The sequence below is a fragment of the Gobio gobio genome (assembly GCF_949357685.1).
Source record: "Gobio gobio genome assembly, chromosome: 19".
NCBI classification, from domain to species: Eukaryota; Metazoa; Chordata; class Actinopteri; order Cypriniformes; family Gobionidae; genus Gobio; species Gobio gobio.
This window is the reverse complement of record NC_137112.1, coordinates 18,991,687-19,012,875: the sequence shown is the minus strand read 5'-3', so window position 1 is coordinate 19,012,875 and position 21,189 is coordinate 18,991,687. Positions and strand designations below refer to the sequence as shown.

At 38.7% G+C, this 21,189-nt stretch overlaps 1 protein-coding gene across 4 annotated transcripts in view; it reads right to left on the bottom strand.

Annotated features, from left to right (window-relative positions):
• rpn2 (ribophorin II) overlaps nt 1–18,727 on the bottom strand; it is a 52,548-nt gene extending 33,821 nt beyond the window's left edge. For 3 of the 4 annotated variants that reach the window (XM_079844908.1, XM_079844909.1, XM_079844907.1), the window contains exons 1-5: nt 18,216–18,275; nt 17,258–17,445; nt 17,045–17,140; nt 1,352–1,527; nt 1,187–1,262 (exon numbers count right to left, since the gene is read on the bottom strand). In XM_079844908.1, coding sequence (XP_079701034.1) covers nt 1,187–1,262; nt 1,352–1,527; nt 17,045–17,140; nt 17,258–17,445; nt 18,216–18,228 — 549 coding nt within the window. In that variant the 5' untranslated portion in view covers nt 18,229–18,275. Of the gene's footprint in view, nt 1–1,186; nt 1,263–1,351; nt 1,528–17,044; nt 17,141–17,257; nt 17,446–18,215; nt 18,330–18,665 lie in introns of those variants that run through there. The other variant, XM_079844910.1, reaches the window with a different exon arrangement.
• Between the last annotated feature and the right edge of the window lie 2,462 nt (nt 18,728–21,189).

Below are 21,189 nucleotides of genomic sequence, written 5' to 3'. Positions count from 1 at the left end.
GATACCGATAGTTTGGAAAAAGCCTAATAACGGCCCGCCGATATATCGGTCGGGCTCTAGCATTTACATTCTGTGAGTGAGATCCCACCCCTATGGGCAGATTGAAAACATGCGGAACTAGCTCCTTCTATGAGACATGAGGGGGGGAAAGTACGATAATTTGAATATACTACCGGGTTTCTACTGATACAAAGCTTAATGCTAAATCACTGAAGTAACCCTTTAATGAAACATGAAAACTGCTCCTGATGAATAGAATGAACAGCATACCTGCATGCAAATCCTTCACAGCTAACACACGTTGTACCAGTTACGTCATTTATTGGTACTTTACTTTTATTTCATGACTTCCGAATTGACAACATGTTAAGTTGACAACTTAATGATCGTAGCTTCTCTTGCACTTTATATGAAGTGACATACACTCTTCAATTGCACATTTGCGCATGTAATTGAAGAGTGTGCGCAACGAGCACAGTAGCCTATAACGGCTGACAGGACAGATCGTGAAAGTTCGGTTTTCTAAGGCGAAAGAGACTTTTTATTTCGTAACAAGCTACAAAAATGACACAACATATAATCTTACAACATATCATCTGACCGCAGATACCGAATCGGGACAACACGTTTTTGTCAGGCACGACCCCCACTCAGAATGGGGGTACCAGTTGAGAAACACTGCTGTTAGAGAACAGCCTCTCACTGCTGGGGACCGATGTTGCTGGGACTCCAAGGTAGCATTTAGCTAACCTGGCTAAATTGGGAAACTTGCTCTCTTTGTCCTTCCACCATGCAGCTTGAGCGATCACCCAAGTGAGTCACGTGACATGCACATGGAAGACAAAAGTTAGTGTATATTTACTAAATAACATTATAATAATATTTAGTAAAAATACAGTTCTTATTAGTTGTTAAATTACTTTTTTAATTACTATTAAATCAAATGTCAAGGAAGAAAATTTTTTTTTGTGACATAAGATGAAGTGAGAGCAGGGCCGGGGCAGCAGGGGGCGGGGCACGTTCGCTTTGACATGAGAGTATCACGGTTCGTACCGTGGGTGGTGTATTGTGGTTTTTCGGCTCGGTTTGAATTTCGTTACACCCCTAGTATTTCTGTAATCTATTCTCCAGCTGACAGCTGATTGGTCCATGGCTAATAAATCAGAAATGTGCTAAACTCTCACACCTCAATCTCTTCTAAGATATCTCCAAGTTCAGCTTGCTGAGAGAGACGAGACGCAGTTTGCAGAGCCAGAACGATTCTGTCAGGAAAAGAGAAAATAAGAGAGGTCTCAAGAGTTAACTAATAAAGAAACACTCAAGAAATTTTTTTTTTAGGAAATATACTCACGCTAAGACATTATCCTCTTTGGAGATACGAGCTTTCAGGGCAATGACCACTTCCTGTGAGGCCAGAGGTAACCCAAGCGAGCTGAGAGCACTAACAGACTGATGAATCTGGGATGCAGTGGAGTCCTCACTCACAGTAGCCAACAGCAAATCACGCGTGTCATTTGACACAGAAATCTGTCAGGATCAAAATACAGCAACAATAGTTATTACAGGACCGCATTTCACAGGAGAGCATTCACTTGTATTCAAGAACCCCCCAAAAAAACCTCAGTTATTATTGTGCATCAAGCAAACACGGTTGGGCTTTATGTGTACCAAATTTGATGAGCTTTATGTCGATAATTTGGGAGCAGACATCACAGTTACATCACTGAAGTTGTGTGCGCAGAAAAACAGTGGTAACAAATGGAAGAAAATGGATCCACAGAATAAGAGGGGGAAAAAAAAAACTTTCTGTCTTTGGATGTCAGAATTGGAAAACAAAAAAAGATGGTTTCATTTTGACAGAATACCGTTGTCGAAGAAGCTAAAGCTTGGTTTATACTCGCCGCGTCCGCATGAGCGTGAAGGTGCGTGCGGTAAAAGTGTGCACATCATTGATTGTAACTTTGCATGCGGCTCCGCTTCTGAAGATGCGCGACTTCAACGTGATTATGGACAAGCAGGTACATCTGTATCGGCATCTTACAGGCACCCAGTTTCTGCTTGTCTAAATGAATTGCTTACATTTACAAAATGAGCCTACACTAGCATAAATAAGCCATTTTAATAAAAATAAAAAGTCCATGTTTAATACAAATGTTTATTTAGAACATATTGAAGAGATTGTTGTTTAATTTAGTTTTATACACGTTCTCACATCCATATATTTTGTTCTAATGTCAAAAGTAATAATGTCAATGTTTACTGTTTTACACGGTTTATTTGTCTTTTGTAGTGTGGGTTTGGTTAAGTGTAATAAAACAAGCATCGTCAATGTGTGTTCCTTCCTACTTCTCATTGCTGATTCCTGGTAGTTTAGAGGACAATTACTCAGAGTTGCCCCATAGTTTCGAAGAACAGTACAACGCCAAGAACATCAAGTGCTCGTGGAGTCAGCGGAGGCTTGTACAACAGAGCCAGGTGAAAGTATAAACAAGACTTAAGATGCAGGCGTTTATGGTGGTGACTTTCTCTGTTGACTTTTGTTCTCTGATTAACATGACAGATGGCAGCAGGTATATTAGGCTGCTGTCAATTTAAGACCTTATGCACAGATCCAATATACTGTTACACAATGTGTTGAAATATGCTAATGAAACCTGCAATGATTACCCTACTATTAAAGCATGAATATGATAACACAATGTATAATGTAATAGCCCTACAGTTTTTGCATAAAATAATATTTAAATGTATAACATTTTACATGGATAACATTTAAACCCATTACATGCATCTCACAATTATGACTTTTTTACTCACAATTGCAAGTTTATATCTCCCAATTCAGCCTTTATAACTCGCAACTGCAAGTTTATATTACAATTCTGAGAAAAAGGTCAGAATTGCAGAATATAAAATTGCGGCCATTGAGCATAATTTGACTCATTCCTGCAGGTTTTGCACTCACACAAAGCCACCTCTCAAACAGCTTGCCACCCATCTTGGCAAGAAAGTATTATGGTAAACAAAGTCAGTTTTGGAATGTAAATAGTTGAGAACGCATAGTGTAACAGTATATTGTATCTGTGCATAAACTCTTAGGGCCCTATTTTCATTAAGTGCACTTAAGGTGTGTCCGAATCCACTTTTGCTAGTTTAACGGCGGGAAAAATTGTTGGTGCACCCGGCACATGGTTGTCCCTAGTCTCTTAATGAGTCATGGGTGTGTTTTGGGCTTAACGTGCAATAATCCAATCAGAGTCTCATTTCCCATTCCCTTTAAAAGCCAGTTGCGCTCACGCCATGGCAGATTCACTATTTACATGGCGGAATTTGCAAATGGAAAAACTGACTGCATCTCTAGCGAGGAAACGGATCTGCTTGAGGTTAAAGTGTGCGCGAGCAGACCATCTACAGGACAAACCGGATTCCGGATCTGCCCCAAACTTCACATGTTTGATAAGAGTCCTGACCTAAACACATCTACATGCCAATATTCAGTTAGTCATAGCGCCACCTGCTGGCAACAGGAAATGGCATGCTTTATACTATAATTCACTCCCAGAAACACTTTTAAATATGCCATGAAATCCCAAACATGCTAGAAACACATTAAATCTTGTTACACATGTGGCTAAGTGTTAATGCATGTGATTTACGCCATTAAACAGGAAGTTGTTGTAACTCAGGCATACAATGTCCGATCTGCCTCAAACTTCACAACTCACGAAACTTTACACACGCATCAGAAGTGGCGAAAATTTACGTCTGTTATGGGATTCAGAATTAGGGGTGGCAAAATGGCTCGACAGCGCCACCTACAAAATTTCAAAGACGTGCCCCTCCGGCTAAGTTTCACGTACAGCTATGAAATTCGGTAGACACATGTAACAGCCCAATACCTACAAAAAAAGTAGGGATGCACCGAAATGAAAATTCTTGGCCGAAACCGAAAACCGAAAAAGAGGAAACCAAGGCCGAAAGCCGAAAACCGAAACACCGAAAGAAATTATTCCAAATATTAGTACCATTGCATTTATGGCTATGACTGTGTACTAACTTTACTAAAATCAAGGCATTGCAATTGCATACATTAATATTAAAGTTTCAAAGAATAAATCAGTTACAAGTTATGCCAATATTTATTTAGCACATTGCAACAATGCACAGTATAAAATAAAATTCAAACTAAAATGTTTAACTTGACCCCACTCATTTGTACATTAAATAATAATGTACAGGCCTACCGAAAGGTTTTTAAAATAAATGTTCTCTCATAAAAACAAAGTGCATTTAGGTCTAGTGCATTTAAAAATTTTCTCTGTAGGACTACTACAAGAAAGTGCATTCAGAACAAGTGCAACTGCTTAAAGATACAACTATTTTCTCTGTAGGCCTTTAACATAATAGTGTATCAAAGCAAAGACTGCCATAGCCCATATGTTAACTGTAGAATAGGGGTGTAGCGGTACACAACTGACGGTTCGGTACAGCAGTTTTACAAAATGGCTTTTTATTTATTTTTATTGGTTAACTGGAAAAAAAAGTCTGTCCTTAAATGAATTAAATTATAACTAAAAGTTTATTGAATATATTGCTCTAAACTATATAGGGAGCCCTTACTTGCACATTAATATTAAAGGTTAAAAACAGAGCCCAAACTATTAGCCTGAATTCAGTTGCTATGTATTTTTAGGTCTAATAATCAACACTCAAATAACATCGTACACAAACATGTACACTTCACATAAGGCAGTTTTTGCAATAACTTCTAAATCTAATTATAAAATAGTTTTTTATCCAATTCGTTGTTGAAATATAATCATTTATACACAGTGTCTGTCATTTTATTTAAACATACATGAAATAATCAAGGTATCATTAACAGGTTAAGTAGAATATAACGGCTAATATAGGTCATATATTTAGTGAAAGAGTTGATTTTTCTAGTGAACTAACAGCTGTGGATACTGAGGTGCCATGAGGTAAATGATGCTACATGACTGTTTAGTTTACAGCAGTTATATTGAGGTATTTCCGCCGTTGAAACACTGATTGAGCGATTACACCACATATATACACATGACAGTAAGTTGTAATGTATCCTCAACACACCTTAGATGTTCATTCATGTTTATTCTTAAGGAAGAGATGATCGATCGCGCTCACAGATGATCGCGTTCACGCGCGCGCGCGCTGCCGCCAGATTGAAGTGTGTTCCGCGCTTAAAACATGCCCACTGTTAAAGATTGCGTTGGCTTTCACAGTGAAGTCTGGTCCTCTTCTCATCGAGAACATGAGCTCTCGCTGTCAGTACTTGTGCATGGAGCAGACGTGGGTGTTTCTCAGATATACTGAAACACGTCCACACCGCAGACATGTTGCTTCAGACAAGCACGTGCAGGTCGCGGTTTCTGTTTGCGTCATCACAACATTTCGGCCGTGTTGTTTCGGTGATAAAAGTCTTTCGGCCGAAAACCGAAAATGCACTTTTGGGGCATTTTCGGCCGAAAATTTTCGGTGGCCGAATATTCGGTGCATCCCTAAAAAAAAGTCTCCTGGTATGAAATCTGAAAACCAACAGGAAGTGAGATATTTAGATTTTTCTTTGCAAAATTGTTGCAAATTTTGCCATTTCCAGACGTACTTTAATCAACTCCGCCTAGAGATTTAACCAGATCAACATCATATTTGGTCAGTCTAATCTAAAGGCCTTCGCGACGTTAAATTGCAAAGATCTTGAGTTTTCCCTGAAGGGCGTGTCCGTGGCGGCCTGACAAACAGGAAGCTGTTTTAAGTCAGGCATACAATGTCCGATCTGCCCCAAACTTCACGTTTGATAAGAGTCCTGACCTAAACACATCTACATGCCAATATTCAGTTAGTCACCTGCGCCACCTGCTGGCAACAGGAAATGGTATGCTTTATACTATAATTCACTCCCAGAAACACTTTTAAATATGCCATGAAATCCCAAACATGCTAGAAACACAATAAATCTTGCAACACATGGCTAAGTGGCTATGTGATTTACGCCATTAAACAGGAAGTTGTTGTAACTCAGGCATACAATGTCCGATCTGCCCCAAACTTCACGTTTGATAATAGTCCAGACCTGAAGACATCTACATGGCAATATTCAGTTATAGTCAAAGCGCCACCTGCTGGCAGAAGGAAGTGTGGCACATTGAAGTGAGTTCGCCATATTTCTCCTATATTTACCCGCTTAAATGCATGTCACCCACTATTCACTGTTTTCCTGAGGCCACTGGGTGGCGGTGCATGTGCGAGGACCCTTTCATCGCTGCTAACAGCTTTAATTTATAATTAGGTCTTGAATTTATCTGTATGGCTAAAAATGACGGAGTAGGCTATTGGGTGTTGTTTCCGCTGTCATAAAGGAAAAAAAGCGCTGGCGCCTTCGTCGGAAAGAGGGTTAAAGAAAACGTAGCCTATTTAGTTTCATAGTTAGGCTAATATTTAAACATAGCCTATGATATATATATATATATATTTTTTTTTTGGATTATGAAAAGTGAGCAGCATGAGTAAGCTACATTATAAGATGCGCAATATGTCTGGAGACGTGGTCAGACATGATTTTGACAACTGAATTTTGCAGAAAGTCTTTCTTTAAAGTGAATTTCATTTTGTATAAATTGTATTTTAATTTTGATCTATATTTCATCAAGTAATTGCTTGTATTTTCAATAAATAAGAAGCAAACTAAGAACGTCAGGAATGGATTGACATGCGCCCTGTTTCTGCGGCCTCTGAGTAAGGCTGAAATTATAGCATCTTTCTGTTTTTAATACATTCCTTGAATGTATGTCTTAGGGATGAAACGGTATGGAAATTTAACATCATTTTTGAGAAGACTATAATAAGTTCAACAGCAGAGTGGCTAGTGTGCAGCCGAAATAACGTTAACTTACACCCGCAAACGGCGGTTGTTAATGGCAAACCCTGATTATTATCCCTTAAATGTCACCCTAGTCTTGTCTGAACTTGTTCGTTCGCTTCACGTTATTATTTCCCAGACGTAGTTTTGGTATTGAGGTCAAAATCCACTTGCCTTGCGTTCGTAGTTTTGAAGTGTTTCCCTCTATTACAGCGACTTTATTCTGGCATGTTCTGCAGACAGGTGACCATCTTCGATTAAGTTTCCCTCAGGACTTTTGTAAAAGCCAAAATATGACAACGCCTCAGATTGGGTCCTTTTAGAGGCTAAACAATCTCCAGAGTGCTGTCACTGCCTTCTGCCATTTCTTCTCATTCAGAAAACAGCGGTGCGCGCAACAGACTGACGCTGACTGGACAAGATTTACCGCAAGTTTTAAAATCGTGATAATCACATGCGGTTTTAATGATAATTAAATTTTATACGATATTACTAACCGTCACTAAATTTTACCGTGGTTTATCGTGAAACCGGTAATCGTTTCATCCCTAGTATGTCTTAATTATAGTAGGCCTATAGTTATGATATTTTTGGCTGCACCGGGGTCTGTCATTACTAGGTTTAAGTTACGCCACGGAGGCGAATCATGAGCGGTCCATAAATATCTCTTCCATGTAGCCTACTTGGGGGGCGGGTTAGGGGGGCCCGTACAATTTTGCATATGGGCCCGGGACTGACCACTGCTCTGACACGTGTTTTCCTTAGCGTAAAACTTACATTTTATGGTCATATCCTTACCTGTAAATGTAAGAAAGTCCCACAAGTATTTCCATTTGGCATATTCTGACAAGCGAGTCTTGTTAAACTTCCCAGAGATGAACGAGCACCAGTGGGCGTATGCACATCGAACAGATGAAGTGCAGTAGAAAAAGAGTGCAATAGTTCAAACTAAAATACACATTTTGCTAAAACATTTCTTGTTAGAAATTAAGTGTAGGTTGGTTTAAAAATATACATGTAACATGAGTAATCATATTTATGAGAGCAGTAACAGTAAAGGCACTATTGTTGATATAGCCCAGGGTTATTCAAATCTTGCCCTGGAGGGCCAATGCGCTGCAGAGTTTAGCTCTAACCCTAATCATACACACCTGAACAAGCTAATCAATGTCTTCAGGTTCATTAGAAAAATCACAGGTAAGTGAGTTTGATACAATTCAAAAACTTTTTGACAATATTTAGTCACGTAACATAGAACTGAACATAAGTGTAGATATGTATAATGTTCTCTCATTAAATAAATAAAAGGGCTACATTTTAAAATAAGAGAAAATAAATAATTTGCAAAAATTGTGCATGTTTAAACAAAATGTTTAACTTCACAAAAAGAAAACAAAAGGGAGGAACAGCTTTAATTTCCCCTTTTCTATTTCTCATCATGACTTAATAGTCTCAACCAATTTTAGAGATGATAAATCTCAACACATCTTAACGGATTAGTTCACTTTCAAATAAACTTTTGCTTATAATTTACTCACCCCCTTGTCATCCAAGATATCCATGTCTTTCTGTCTTCAGTTAGTGAAGATTTTTGATGAAAACATTTCAGGATATTTCTCCATATAATGGAAGTCAATAGACCCCAAACGGTTCAAGGTCCAAATGAGAGGTTCAGTACAGCTTCAAAAGGGCTTTAAACCACATCAAACGGTACCAGACGATCAATAAGAGTCTTATCTAGCAAAACGATCTGTAATTTTTTTTTTTAATAAATAAAGTTTAAGTTTTATAAGCACAAATGCTCGCCTTGCCCTGTTCAGTGATGCGCGCTCGTGACGTCACGTAAAACACAATTACGTTGAAAAGGTCACGCTAGACTCAGGCGGAAGTACCGAGTCAGTGTTTACAAATGAGCGGAAGGAGGACAGTATCCACATATTCAAACGTCTTTGCGCCTGCGTCTAGCGTGACCTTTTCAACGTAATTGCGTTTTACGTGACGTCACGAGCGCGCATCACTGAACAGAGCAAGGCGAGCATTTGTGCTTATAAAACTTAACCTCTTAACCGGATTGAGGACGCATTCGCCCTCAAGCTTTATTTGTTTAAATTAGCTCAAATGACTGTCAGATGTAAGTAATTACCATGACAATCTATACATCATTTAAAAGATCTAAGAGTCAAGCTTCCATTTATTACCTCTGTTTTATTCTCAAAGTCTTATAGTGACAGTAATTTGTTAATATGTGTCAGGAGTTATGAATATGAAAACCGTGTCGGTACCGTTTGATTGTAATATGAGCCTCAGCTGCTTTCATTCATAAAAAAACTCATCTATTCTCCTCACGAAGACTCGCGACAAATCAACATCCCTCAGGGCTTTTGGTTCAAAAGTGTGCAGATGAGGAGAAATATTGATAGATTCTCATATGTCTGTGTCAAATTTCTAAACAGGAGTATTTTTTATTCAATACTTCCTCAAAATGCGCAGATGTAGCCTATTCATGAGCGAAGGAGTCTCTTGTGTTGTTTTCAATTCATACTGGCAGCCAGAGGGCGCTCTGTTCACATGTAGTCCATATATGGTACAGACAGACGAAGAAGATACCATGTGCCATAATAGAAGTCCATAATAAAAGCTTCCTGAAATCGCTAAAGATGAAAATAGAGACATTTGAAGATAAACACACAATCGCGATGATGTATGGTTTGTCTGTGTTCTTTATATCATGTTGGGTGTATTCATAATAGATTATATTTATAATGCAATGCTATTCGACATAGCTTTTATCAATATGCAGAATATTGTAAATTTTTGATTTTTTGATCCGAAGCCAAAACATCCCACTTGTGATATAAAGTAATTTTGGAGAACAAACATGGTTTTAATCTTTATTGTATTTTGATTGTGTGCTAAGCTAACATGCTAGCTAGCCAATGCACCTGCCACCTGCGCAAACTTTATTTTTATTAATAATTTTGAATAGACTGAAATGAAAAACCAACTGAAATGTTTCTATTGTCAACAACGGCATTTGAGGCACTTTAGAAGGTGAAGTGAGAAGTTTGATCATAAATGAGGTTTGAATAGAACAGTTTGAATAGAGTCGTCAGTGATTACAATGAAGACAAAAGAATAATTTAATAAGAGCCATAACCTGGCCAGAGAGGTGTGAAAGTGTTCTGGGGAGACTGAAACTGAATGGGCAGTTTGCACCTCAAAACAATAGAGACAATAAACTGAATGGTAGCTCAGAAGAGATGGCAATAAACATCAGTTAACATTTTAGAGAAATCTCAAAATAAAATCATATGACATGATCTTGAAAAACATTTAATAAAATTCAGTTTTAGACTTATCATCTTCAGATTTGAAATATAACATGGTCAGACATGTGGCTTCAGCTGTAGTGCACTTCTAGATTGCTAAAATGCCAACTTCAATTTTATTTTCATAAAGATATTTCATACAAATATATTTCTAATCACTTTACAAAACTTTGAAGCTTATTATAGCTATTTTTGATTATGAAAATAATTATAATTTTGAATTTACAGTAAACTGCCAAGTGTCTGCTTTCAAATGACGCCATACTTATGACTTTAGTGCAAAGGAATCATTAACTGTAACGGTTTAGTCTGATTATGCCATTTCTTAGGATTTTTTCAAAAGCGGGGTTAAGGCTAACAGGTTAAACTTTATTTTAAAAAAATGACAGATCGTTTCGCTAGATAAGACCCTTATTGATTGTCTGGTACCGTTTCATGTGGTTTAAAGCACTTTTGAAGCTGTACTGAACCTCTCATTTGGACCTTGAACCGTTTGGGATCTATTGACTTCCATTAAATGGAGAAATATCCTGAACTGTTTATCAAAAAATCTTCATTTCTTTTCGACTTAAGACAGAAAGACATGGATATCTTGGATGACAAGGGGGTGAGTAAATTGTAAGCAAAAGTTTATTTTAAAGTGAACTAATCCTTTAACAATTGAACAGTTATGAGTATCACGTTCTTTCCCTCTTAGATCCCACTCCCCTGCCTTTTTCTTAGTGAGAGAATTGAGCTCTAGCTTGGCTTGCCAGAATTTTAAACCTGGGCTTGAATGGAGTCAGGGCCATTCTCATACACATGTGGAGGTGCTCATTGGTGAGCCTAGAACAATATTTAGTTTTGATTATATTCATTGTAGAGAAAGCTGCCTCACAGTTGTATGTTGAGCCAAACATGGTCAAGGTGTATAGGGCTACTTTTCTCAGACCTGGGAAAGCGGTCTCAGGGACCATTTGGAGCCAGAAAGTGGAAGGGTCAGTTCTTACAAAGTGCTCTTTCAGGGACACATCTTCTTGGAGATCAACCAATTCCAACTGGAGAGACCCAGCATTTGCCCATTTAAAGTGCTGTGACTTCTTTCGAGAACCCCCTCACATCTGTGATGAGAAATGGGTTCTGAATGAACATGGTGAGCTGCTTTCCAAAGCTGAAGCTATCAAAACGGTTGCTGAAGTTTACAATCAGCTTATCAATAAGTTCTGAATGAACATGGGGAGCTGCTTTCCAAAGCTGAAGCTATCAAAACGGTTGCTGAAGTTTACAATCAGCTTATCAATAAAGTCAACAAAAGAAGACATCTCTCTGTCCCTGAACCGGTTCCTGCACTGTTGGGAAGTGTGCACAGTCTCCCTGCAGGTCTTCCTTGAATACCTCAAGTTTCCTCTGAAAGGAGCGGACAGCTGTCATCAGTTCACAAATTGAATTGTCCTTGCCCTGTAGCCTCAAATTCAGTTAATTCATATGTGAAGTGATATCAACCAAAAAGGCCACATTATCCATCTGTAGAGAAAACGGTGTTGCCTTCTGAGTTCTTAGCTCTGCCAAAAAAGATGCTACTTCCCTCCTGATGGACCAAAAGCACGCTAACACCCTCTCTTTGCTGAGCCATCTCACATTGTTGTGCAGCAAAAGATCATCAGCATTAGCATCAACTTCTCTGAGGAATTCCCTAAGCATGCAATGCTGGTAAGAAGAGGATGCCCTGAGAAAATTGATCATTTTCATTATTGTATTCGTCACCTCAGCATGCTCATCTGACAGGGAGGTGCAGAGGACAGATCGATGGATGATGCAATGGTAAGCTATGAGCTCAGGATTGTCCTCTTTCAGTCTTGCTACAGCTCCTTTCTCTCTCCCTATCATAGCAGGGGCTCCATCTGTGGTTATTGAAACAACTTGTTTTGGCTCTATTCTTCTCTTTGTTAACATCTTAATGGCCAGGTAGATGTCTTCTCCTCTTGTACTGGTCTGAAGGGGAGTGACACCTAACAGGTCTTCACAGAATGCTTTCTGGTCTGTGTTGAAAAACCTTACATACACTAACAGCTGAGCATTGTCACACATGTCACTGGACTCATACACAGCTAAGCCTACACATGATGCCTTATGCATGGCTTCATCTAGCTGGGTTAGCACGTCCTGAGTTAATAGTTCGCTTTTCTTTGTGGCAGATGATGCTGACAGAAAGCTCTTGTTTTGGTTTTCCTTCAAGTAGTGTTTCAGCTACTGCACTCATCCATTCTTTGACAATCCCCCCAACAGTAAATGGCTTTTTGTGTTGACCCAAAATCCAAGCAACTCTGAGGGAACACTCATTAGCACATTGTTGGGCAGTGAATGTGTGGCTGAGGATCCTGGTGGACTGGTCATATTTGGCTCTGAGACTACTTATTTTCTGTGATCTCACTTCAGATTTGAATGGGTATGTTTGTTCAAAACCTTTATGTTTTGTCTCATAATGGCGTCTCACATTGGCACTTTTAATAAGTGCTACAGTTTCTGTACATATGAGACACACTGGTTTAGTGCTCCCAGTGGGAAGTATGAACAGAAATGAATCAGTCCATTCTGGATTAAAGGCTCTATTTTCGCTGTCCACTTTCTTTTTTTGGAGAGCGCCATTTGTTCTTTATTTTTCTCTCACTTTCTCTGTCTCACTCGACTGTTTCTCTCACTCACTTTCTCCATCTCACTCGTCTGTGTCTCTCACTCACTTTCTCTGTCTCACTCGTCTGTGTCTCTCACTCACTTTCTCCGTCTCACTCGTCTGTTTCTCTCACTCACTTTCTCCGTCTCATTCATCTGTTTCTCTCACTCCCTTTCTTCGTCTCACTCGTCTGTTTCTCTCACTCACTTTCTCCGTCTCACTCGTCTGTTTCTTTCACTCACTTTCTCCGTCTCACTCGTCTGTTTCTGTCACTCACTTTCTTCGTCTCACTTGTCTGTTTCTTTCACTCACTTTCTCCGTCTCACTCGTCTGTTTCTTTCTCTCACTTTCTCCGTCTCACTCATCTGTTTCTTTCACTCACTTTCTCCGTCTCACTCGTCTGTTTCTTTCACTCACTTTCTCCGTCTCACTCGTCTGTTTCTCTCGCTCACTTTCTCCGTCTCACTCGACTGTTTCTCTCACTCACTTTCTCCGTCTCATTCGTCTGTTTCTCTCATTCAATTTCTTCGTCTCACTTGTCTGTCTCTCACTCACTTTCTCCATCTCACTCGTCCGTCTCTCTCGTTCACTTTCTCCGTCTCACTCGACTGTTTCTCTCACTCACTTTCTCCAACTCACTCGAATGTTGGGTTTCGATTCAAATTTCAAGAATCGATTCGATTCCGATTCTCAAGATCTTGAATCGATTATCATTATTCGATTCGATTCGATCCGATCTGATCCGATCTTCGAGATTTAGATAAGTGTTTTTTAAGAAAGCATTTTTTTCCAGCTGTTACCTGAATTACAGGACTGTAGTTATGCAACATATTGATACTATTATTATAGACATTCAACTGCAAATTAATGGAGGATGGTTGCAAAGAACAATCCCCCTTCCAGAGTGTTGATACAACTGCTTTCACAAACTTGCACTGGTGTAGACGACAGAGGACGCAGAGGTATATCAGCAGCAGTAGACCAATTATTTAGACGCGAACCTGATATATTATTAAGAATGACATTAAGAATTGACATTAAGATCGCAAAGGTAAAGGAGGCGCTAAGCATCACCATAAAGTTTTGCGCGATAACATCCAGGGAATCACCAAACCCGCCATCCGTAGTCTGGCTCACCGCGGCGGTGTCAAGCGCATCTCCGGTCTGATCTACGAGGAGACCCGCGGAGTGTTGAAGGTGTTCCTGGAGAACGTGATCCGCGATGCCGTGACCTAAACCGAGCACGCCAAGAGAAAGACCGTCATGGATGTTGTGTACGCGCTGAAGCGGCAGGGACGCACCCTGTACGGCTTCGGAGGATAAACGCCTGAAATCAAGAGAAACCACAATCTGCCAGATCGCAGCTTTTAGCGTTTCTTGAGTTTTCAAAGATGCCATGTTCGTTGTTTTAATGTCCTTCCACCTCGCGCGAATGCGTGAATTCAATGGCGCGGCAAATTCAAATTCACGGGGAAAATGTAAGCCTATTATTAAATCGATCCTCTGAGTTACGGATCGATCTTTAGAAATTAATATGAAAATCGATTCAGAATTGGTGAATCGATTTTTTCAACACAGCCCTATTTTCATAGGCTTTATATTACACGTCACATTGTTTGGAGGACAGTATTAGGCAGGATGTGGAATTATACTTATAACTTTCCCCAGAAACTAGGAACTTTGGGGTGGTACTCGGTGTGTTTTGACCGCAGGAACCAGGGTCTAAATTAATTTCCGGGTAAATATTTCCCCCTCCGAAAGTCCCTGCTGTAGTACTTTTTCAAAGTTCAGGAATTTTCAGGGGTGGGACAGGGCGCTGAACATGCTGACTGGTTGAGCTCACGCAGCATTTTATTTCAACCAGCATTTTTAAGTCTTTTGCGAGATTCGTTCTGTGTTCAGTAAATATCAGTCTTGCTCTTTCTGTCCGATGGCCGTAATAGCTGATAATAACATACGTTGTCTTATTTTAAATCTAGCTTTATGAGCTTTCAGAATACGCTTTAGTATCAGTGCTCGTCTCTTTTCCGCCGTTTTTGTTAATTATCTCTTTAGTAAACCAATACATAACCAGCAAAAGCAGCACAGCTTGAATTTCCTCCATACTTGTTATTGTTGCAGACAGTGTCGCTAAAAAATTATTACTGTCCGTCGCTGACTGGGAGGAACAGTTGCGCGCAGTCCAACATCACCTGACTAATTTGCCTAATCTTCATGGTACTTTAGACCGCAGTGGAAACGCAGACAGTTGCAGGTCTGGGGGAAAAAAAGTTCCTGGTACAAATTAGGGATGGGCATTTTTGTCAATTTCTCATTTCGATCATCGATAGGTCTCAAAAACGAGTACTCGAGTACTTGGGGGCGGGGCATGTCCGTCATTGAGATACTGAAAATACTGTTATGAAAATGGTTGTTGACAAATACAAACGTGACATGAAAACAGGTATATGAAAATTTACATATAAAACAAAAAATAACTGCTAGATTATGTTGCATACATTTCTTTGAAAAAGAAACATCTTTATAAAATGACCGTCTCAAATAACCAAATCAATAATATCGTGCATTGCATTTGAGCTGAAACTGTGAAATAACACCACCCTGCAGAGCTTGCTAGCTGGTTAATAAACTCAACCAAACGCACCCTATATCAGATTAATATGAACCTATTACAACTTAAATTAACACAAAAGGACGTGAATGCGCACGTGAACTTCAGCGTGCTAGATTTTACAGGCTATGGTTTGAAACAGAACATTTTGAATGCGCTCTTCCCTTAACAACGCTGATACACGGACAACGAAAGCACACAAAAACATTTTATTAAAATAGTGTTCTCATTATAATGCTTTGACAGATTGACTCTGCACATCATGCACTTAATTTTATTATTCATGATCGAAGTGTTTACAGACATTACTGCGTGTTTTCGAACTCATAATGAAAAACAACTTAAAATAAACTAGGTCTACTGTTTAAAAAAAAAAAAAAAAAAAAAAAAAAAAAATCGAGAACAGTATAGCACTGCTGCATTACTAATATCAATGATTCTGAGAAAGAAATAGCCTATCTAAAAAGAATATAACCGTCTCTAAACCATAATGTCGAACATTAATGCATTTGAGCTGAAACTGAAGAGAATGAACAAAAGCCATTATAACGGCAGCGCTTTGCTAGCTTATTATAAGCTCAACCAAATGCATTTTAGATTAGATTAATCAGATATAGACAACATAAAAGTAATCTTACAACGTGCATTTGCAGAAAAGGACGCGAATGCGCACATGAACTTCACACGCTTGTCTGAGTGTTCTCGCTAGTTTCTCTGTGGATTTCCTTTAACAGCTGATACACGGGGAACTAAGCACAGATCATTTACAGCATTCTATTTCCATCGTCTCATTATAATGTTATGAAGGCTATGACAGATTGGCGCTGCACATCTTGCACTAACCATTTAATTATCACAGTGATTCCAGACATCACTGCAGTGTGGGCCTCAGTTTCACTTTATTTCGCCGCGGTCTGGAGGCGTGCTGTATAACGCTAACCAATCAGACCTCAGGTACCGCGCAAAATGACGCAATAACCAATAAAAAAGAGACTATATTTATAGAGAATATATATTTTTTAAAGTCAGGGCAATCATCGTTCTCATGATCGATGGTCGCGGTCACATTCGAGTACTCGATTACTTGACCACTGTTGCCCATCCCTAGTACAAATTGGTCTATAACTCCTCCCTGAACCTCCCGCTGCCCTGTATCTCACTCTCTCATTGGCTGTCGGTCATTGCCGATGTATTTTTCAGTCAGAACACATTTCACACAGCAGGAGTTTGAATCGCTGACAGGTCCAGATATTTAGCATGCAAAATATCTTGCGGGCGTCTGCGACTCATCGGAGATTCTCTCTGAACGCGTCTTTGATAATTCACACAGCGTGATTGTCACTTGCGTGCACAAACAACGATTTGCCTACGATTTCAGGCATTTGACTGTGATTTCTCAAAACCTGTCGGCGAGTCGAAATCGGGGCTAAAATCGTGCAGTGTGAACTTGGCATAAGACAGCCTTTAAAATGGCTAACTAGCTGTTGAGTGCCCTGACTACTGAAGGAGTTGATTGCGACAACCAGTGAAAAAAGGACCGAGATTATGCATTTTACCTCACATCCGGAGAGAGCTTGGCTGGCTTCTGCCGCATAAAACAGTGACTCAACGCTAGAGGGGTCTAAGTTTGATTTGATAAACCTGCATGTCTCCTGAGGTAGAGAGGAAAGACAAAATTAGAGACAGTGATCAAGAATTACTAACATAACACAACAGTATTAGAAAATGAACATTTCACCAATATTAAAGATGTTTTTTTTTTCTCTTACATCTGCATCCGCAGCAAAGATTCCCAACTTGCTAAGTCCAACAACAGAGTAATAAGCAGATTTGAGGTCAGTGAGGGGTTGGCTCAATACAGCCTGGAGTCTGGCCACATCGGTAGTGGTCAGATGATGGGACGGCGTCAGGGTCTGGGTCTCAAAAACCAGGGAGAGGACCAGCAAGCTGAACAAACCTTCAAATGGATACATGTACAAACTGAATGCAGTTCATATGATGACACATCAGCCTTTTAGGGAGACTACATGCAAAGGAAGCGTTTGGTTTCTAGGAAGGCATAAGGTGCATTTTGTGGGTCTGGAAAGAGCTGGATTGCTTGGAACCAAGTGGAAATTCTGCAAATTGTATGTCTGAAAGAACAACTTTTTTAATACTTTTGCCTTCATATAGAGCAATTTCTAGCATATTAAATATTTTACAGCTGACCCTAACTTGAAATGTGCATATTCACTACAGAAATCCACATGACTTTTCCGGGCCTAGAAATCACAATATTAAAATTCCCAACTGGAACCCTAGAGTAAGTGCCCTTATATTTAACCTTTTATAACCCAACAACAAAAGTGAGAACTTTAAGAGTTAAACACCAGAAATGACATGAGCACTGTATATGCTACCATAGCTATAGTACTTCGTTGCTACTGTTAACAAGACTGTACATTTATAATAAAACTTATATTGACTTTGGAAAAATACTACGCGCAACATTATTTAAGAAAAACTATAACTATGTTTAATATGTAACAGTTATAAAATCAGAATAAATGAAAGTGCTGATTGACTGGGTGGTGAAAGCTGTTTGCAAGCACTGTTCGAATAAAATTTGATAAACTGCATTCATAAACCTGCCTAAACACATCAGTAACGTATGACTGTTTGCTCTTAATTTGTTTTAATAAACAAATATTAAATAATAGCATGAAAACGTGCAAAAATGACACTTACTGAGATGAGCCATGTCTCCAACTGCAGCGTCACCAAAAGCTCAAAGAACTTCCGGGACACGCGGATGAAACCTATTTCACTGGTGTAGGGTGAGCTGTGCGTTCATGTGATCAACTAAAATATAACAAACATTAAAAAAATTAACAACTCAATGATATAGACTACGTTTACAAGACAAAACTTGTATTTAATAAAAAAGCAAACTTCGCAAATATGTAAACATGTATGAAACGGGGATTACATTGAGGCGCAAACACCCCTACAGACTAGATGTGGTGTGAACCAAGTCATGCAAAAATGAATGAAACATGAGAGATTTAATACATGTACTTCTAAGGGTATTTTTTATAATATGTGCATTACATTTATAATATGTAAATTAAAATGATCATATTTCAGAAATTATCACGATGATACCGTTTCTGTGAAAATTAAAAGAGACTCGCGCACCGGAGGACCGAAGGTGTCCGCGTTGTGCTTTGTGTCTGTTTGTGATTGGCCTCTTCAGTACTAGTTCTCCTTCCAGCCAACCAGATACGTTACAGGATAACTATGTATGGCAAGCCGGTTTAATGTTTAATTCTTAAAACATTGCTGGGGCTAAAGCTTTACAAGTAACTTGAGTTACGTAATCAGATTACTTTTTTTCAGGTAACTACAACAAAATATCGGATTTACTTTTTCAGTTAAGTAATGCAGGTTACTTTGACCATTTATTGACTGAAAGCTCTCTTGTCTAAATGTAGAGAAAATTGTAAGTGAGGCATTGTGTGTAAACATGAGGGTTCCCAGCAAACACAAAACGTTTTTACAACGTTTCACAACGTTGTATTTTGGTTGCAATTAGGTAATGTTGCAGTACAACGTTTTAAAGACGTTTTAAAAACATTTTTTTAAATAGAAAAATAATGTAACCAAAATAAAACGTTTCAAAAACGTTGTAAAAATACCAACCTGGTACGTTTTCTTTAAGTAGTCAAAAAAACGTAAATATTACGTTTGTCTACTACCAAACTACAACTTTTGTTAGACGTTTTATTCTGGTGTTAAAATAACGTAATCTGCACGTTGGAATAGGACGTTTAAAAAACGTCATGACAGTACCAAAATACAACCAGATGCCAAACCTCCAATGATAGGCTACGTTCTGTTTGTGTAAAAATATCAGTAACATTTTACCATTGAGGCGAGTGAGACTGATTTATGCAGCTGAGCATTCGATATCAAAAGGACTTAAAGGTAGCCTAATATGTGAATGCTTACTTTCAGTGGTCTCTGCTCATTTAACTAATAGCAAGCTATATTAGAATAATCCAATCGATTATTGTTGTTTCATAGCTCATCACGAGCCTGGCGCGTGGATCAAACAGCTCATAGAGTGTATAAATGAGCCCGATCACACGAAAATGCGTATAAATATAACTATTACTATATACGCACGAACCTAGGCTGTGATGATGTAGGCCTAGGCTGCACTATCCAATTAAACAATGTTATCAACTTTAGGGACATTTTCTACTCCATCAGTAAGACTATGTGATGTTTTAATTCTTGAAACGCTGTGTAATTGACATATGACGTGTTTAATGGGCGTGCGTGTTGAACATTCGAGTCGCTTTTAAACTGGAGCGGTGGGAGTTACCATGGAAACGGGGCGACACAGTGAAACAGCAAGACTCCGCCTGCGTCCTGTCACTGTTGTTTTCACTGATTTCAAGTTTAGCCCCTAAAATTACACATATACTGTTAAATTACACGTATAATACATACAACTGTTCCGTTGTTATGTTGAATATTTTATTTATAGAAATGGTTTAACGTTAGTGTCTTCGGAAAAAATCAGTTAGCCGTTAGGCTAACTTTATGAGAGGTAACGTTAACTTAGGCTAACGTAACTAGCCTTGAGCTCTTGTTTATGAAAGTTTGGGGTTTTAATCACATATTATGTGAAGATAAGAGGGCTTTGATAGTTTTGTTAACGTTTTGCTGGCAATTTGTCAATGGATGAATGGAAGTAACGTTAATCTAATTATTTAACCTAAAAGTTTGCACTGTAAAGTTAATCGGTGACGTCACTCACATGGAGCGTGACAATGAGCTGAAACTATTTCAAACACCTTTTTTCTTTTATCTTACATGGTTTTCCATCAGTTATTATTATTACGTATATATCTCAATGCATCTGTAAAACCCCAAAACATAAATTCTGATATCTAAAGATATTATATATTGTATATCCTGTATATTCTTACTTTTTTCAGCATTTTAACCACGTGCTCCAGTTTATTTATTTCTAATAAACCTGACATTGTATACCACATATTGTTGGCTCTGTGACAAATTGTTTATGTTTCTAGATTCTGATGGATGTGCAGAGAACATCTCTAAGGTACTATGAACCATCTGACTTGTAAGTAAAACCTCAAACATTCCTGTGTGTATATGATACAACAAATGTTGATAGTTCTTGTAAATTAAATGGTAAAATGTTCATGAAGTGACTCTGAGAGCAGCTCTGCAGATAAAGTTAATGTATAGAGAGACAGCAGACACTGAAATCATTGCAAGCGTCACACGCGCTTTAGTTTGCGTAGTAGTCGAAACTGCAGCGCTCATTCACACAGACATGGCAGAACATAAAGACTTCAGATTTCATTAGCAGTTTTTTTGGCTTTAATATTCACAGACACTAGTCTGTATCGGTATCTGATTCATTGTACCGCCCTACTTTTAATTTATTAATTCAAAAATTGCCAAATTCTGTGGCGTTCCGCTTTATACAGTAAATTGTGACTGGATTCTGTGGTTTCATGCATGTTTTTGCATCACGGAAATCATATGACTCTACGTGGTATTTGCAGTATTAAAGAGATTTAGTTTTGAGAGTTATTTATTGTTGTGTTATAAATTTGCTACCATAAGAAGGGTATGAATGACTAAAAGACTAAATTTCAGTCCGGCAGAATTCTCTGCA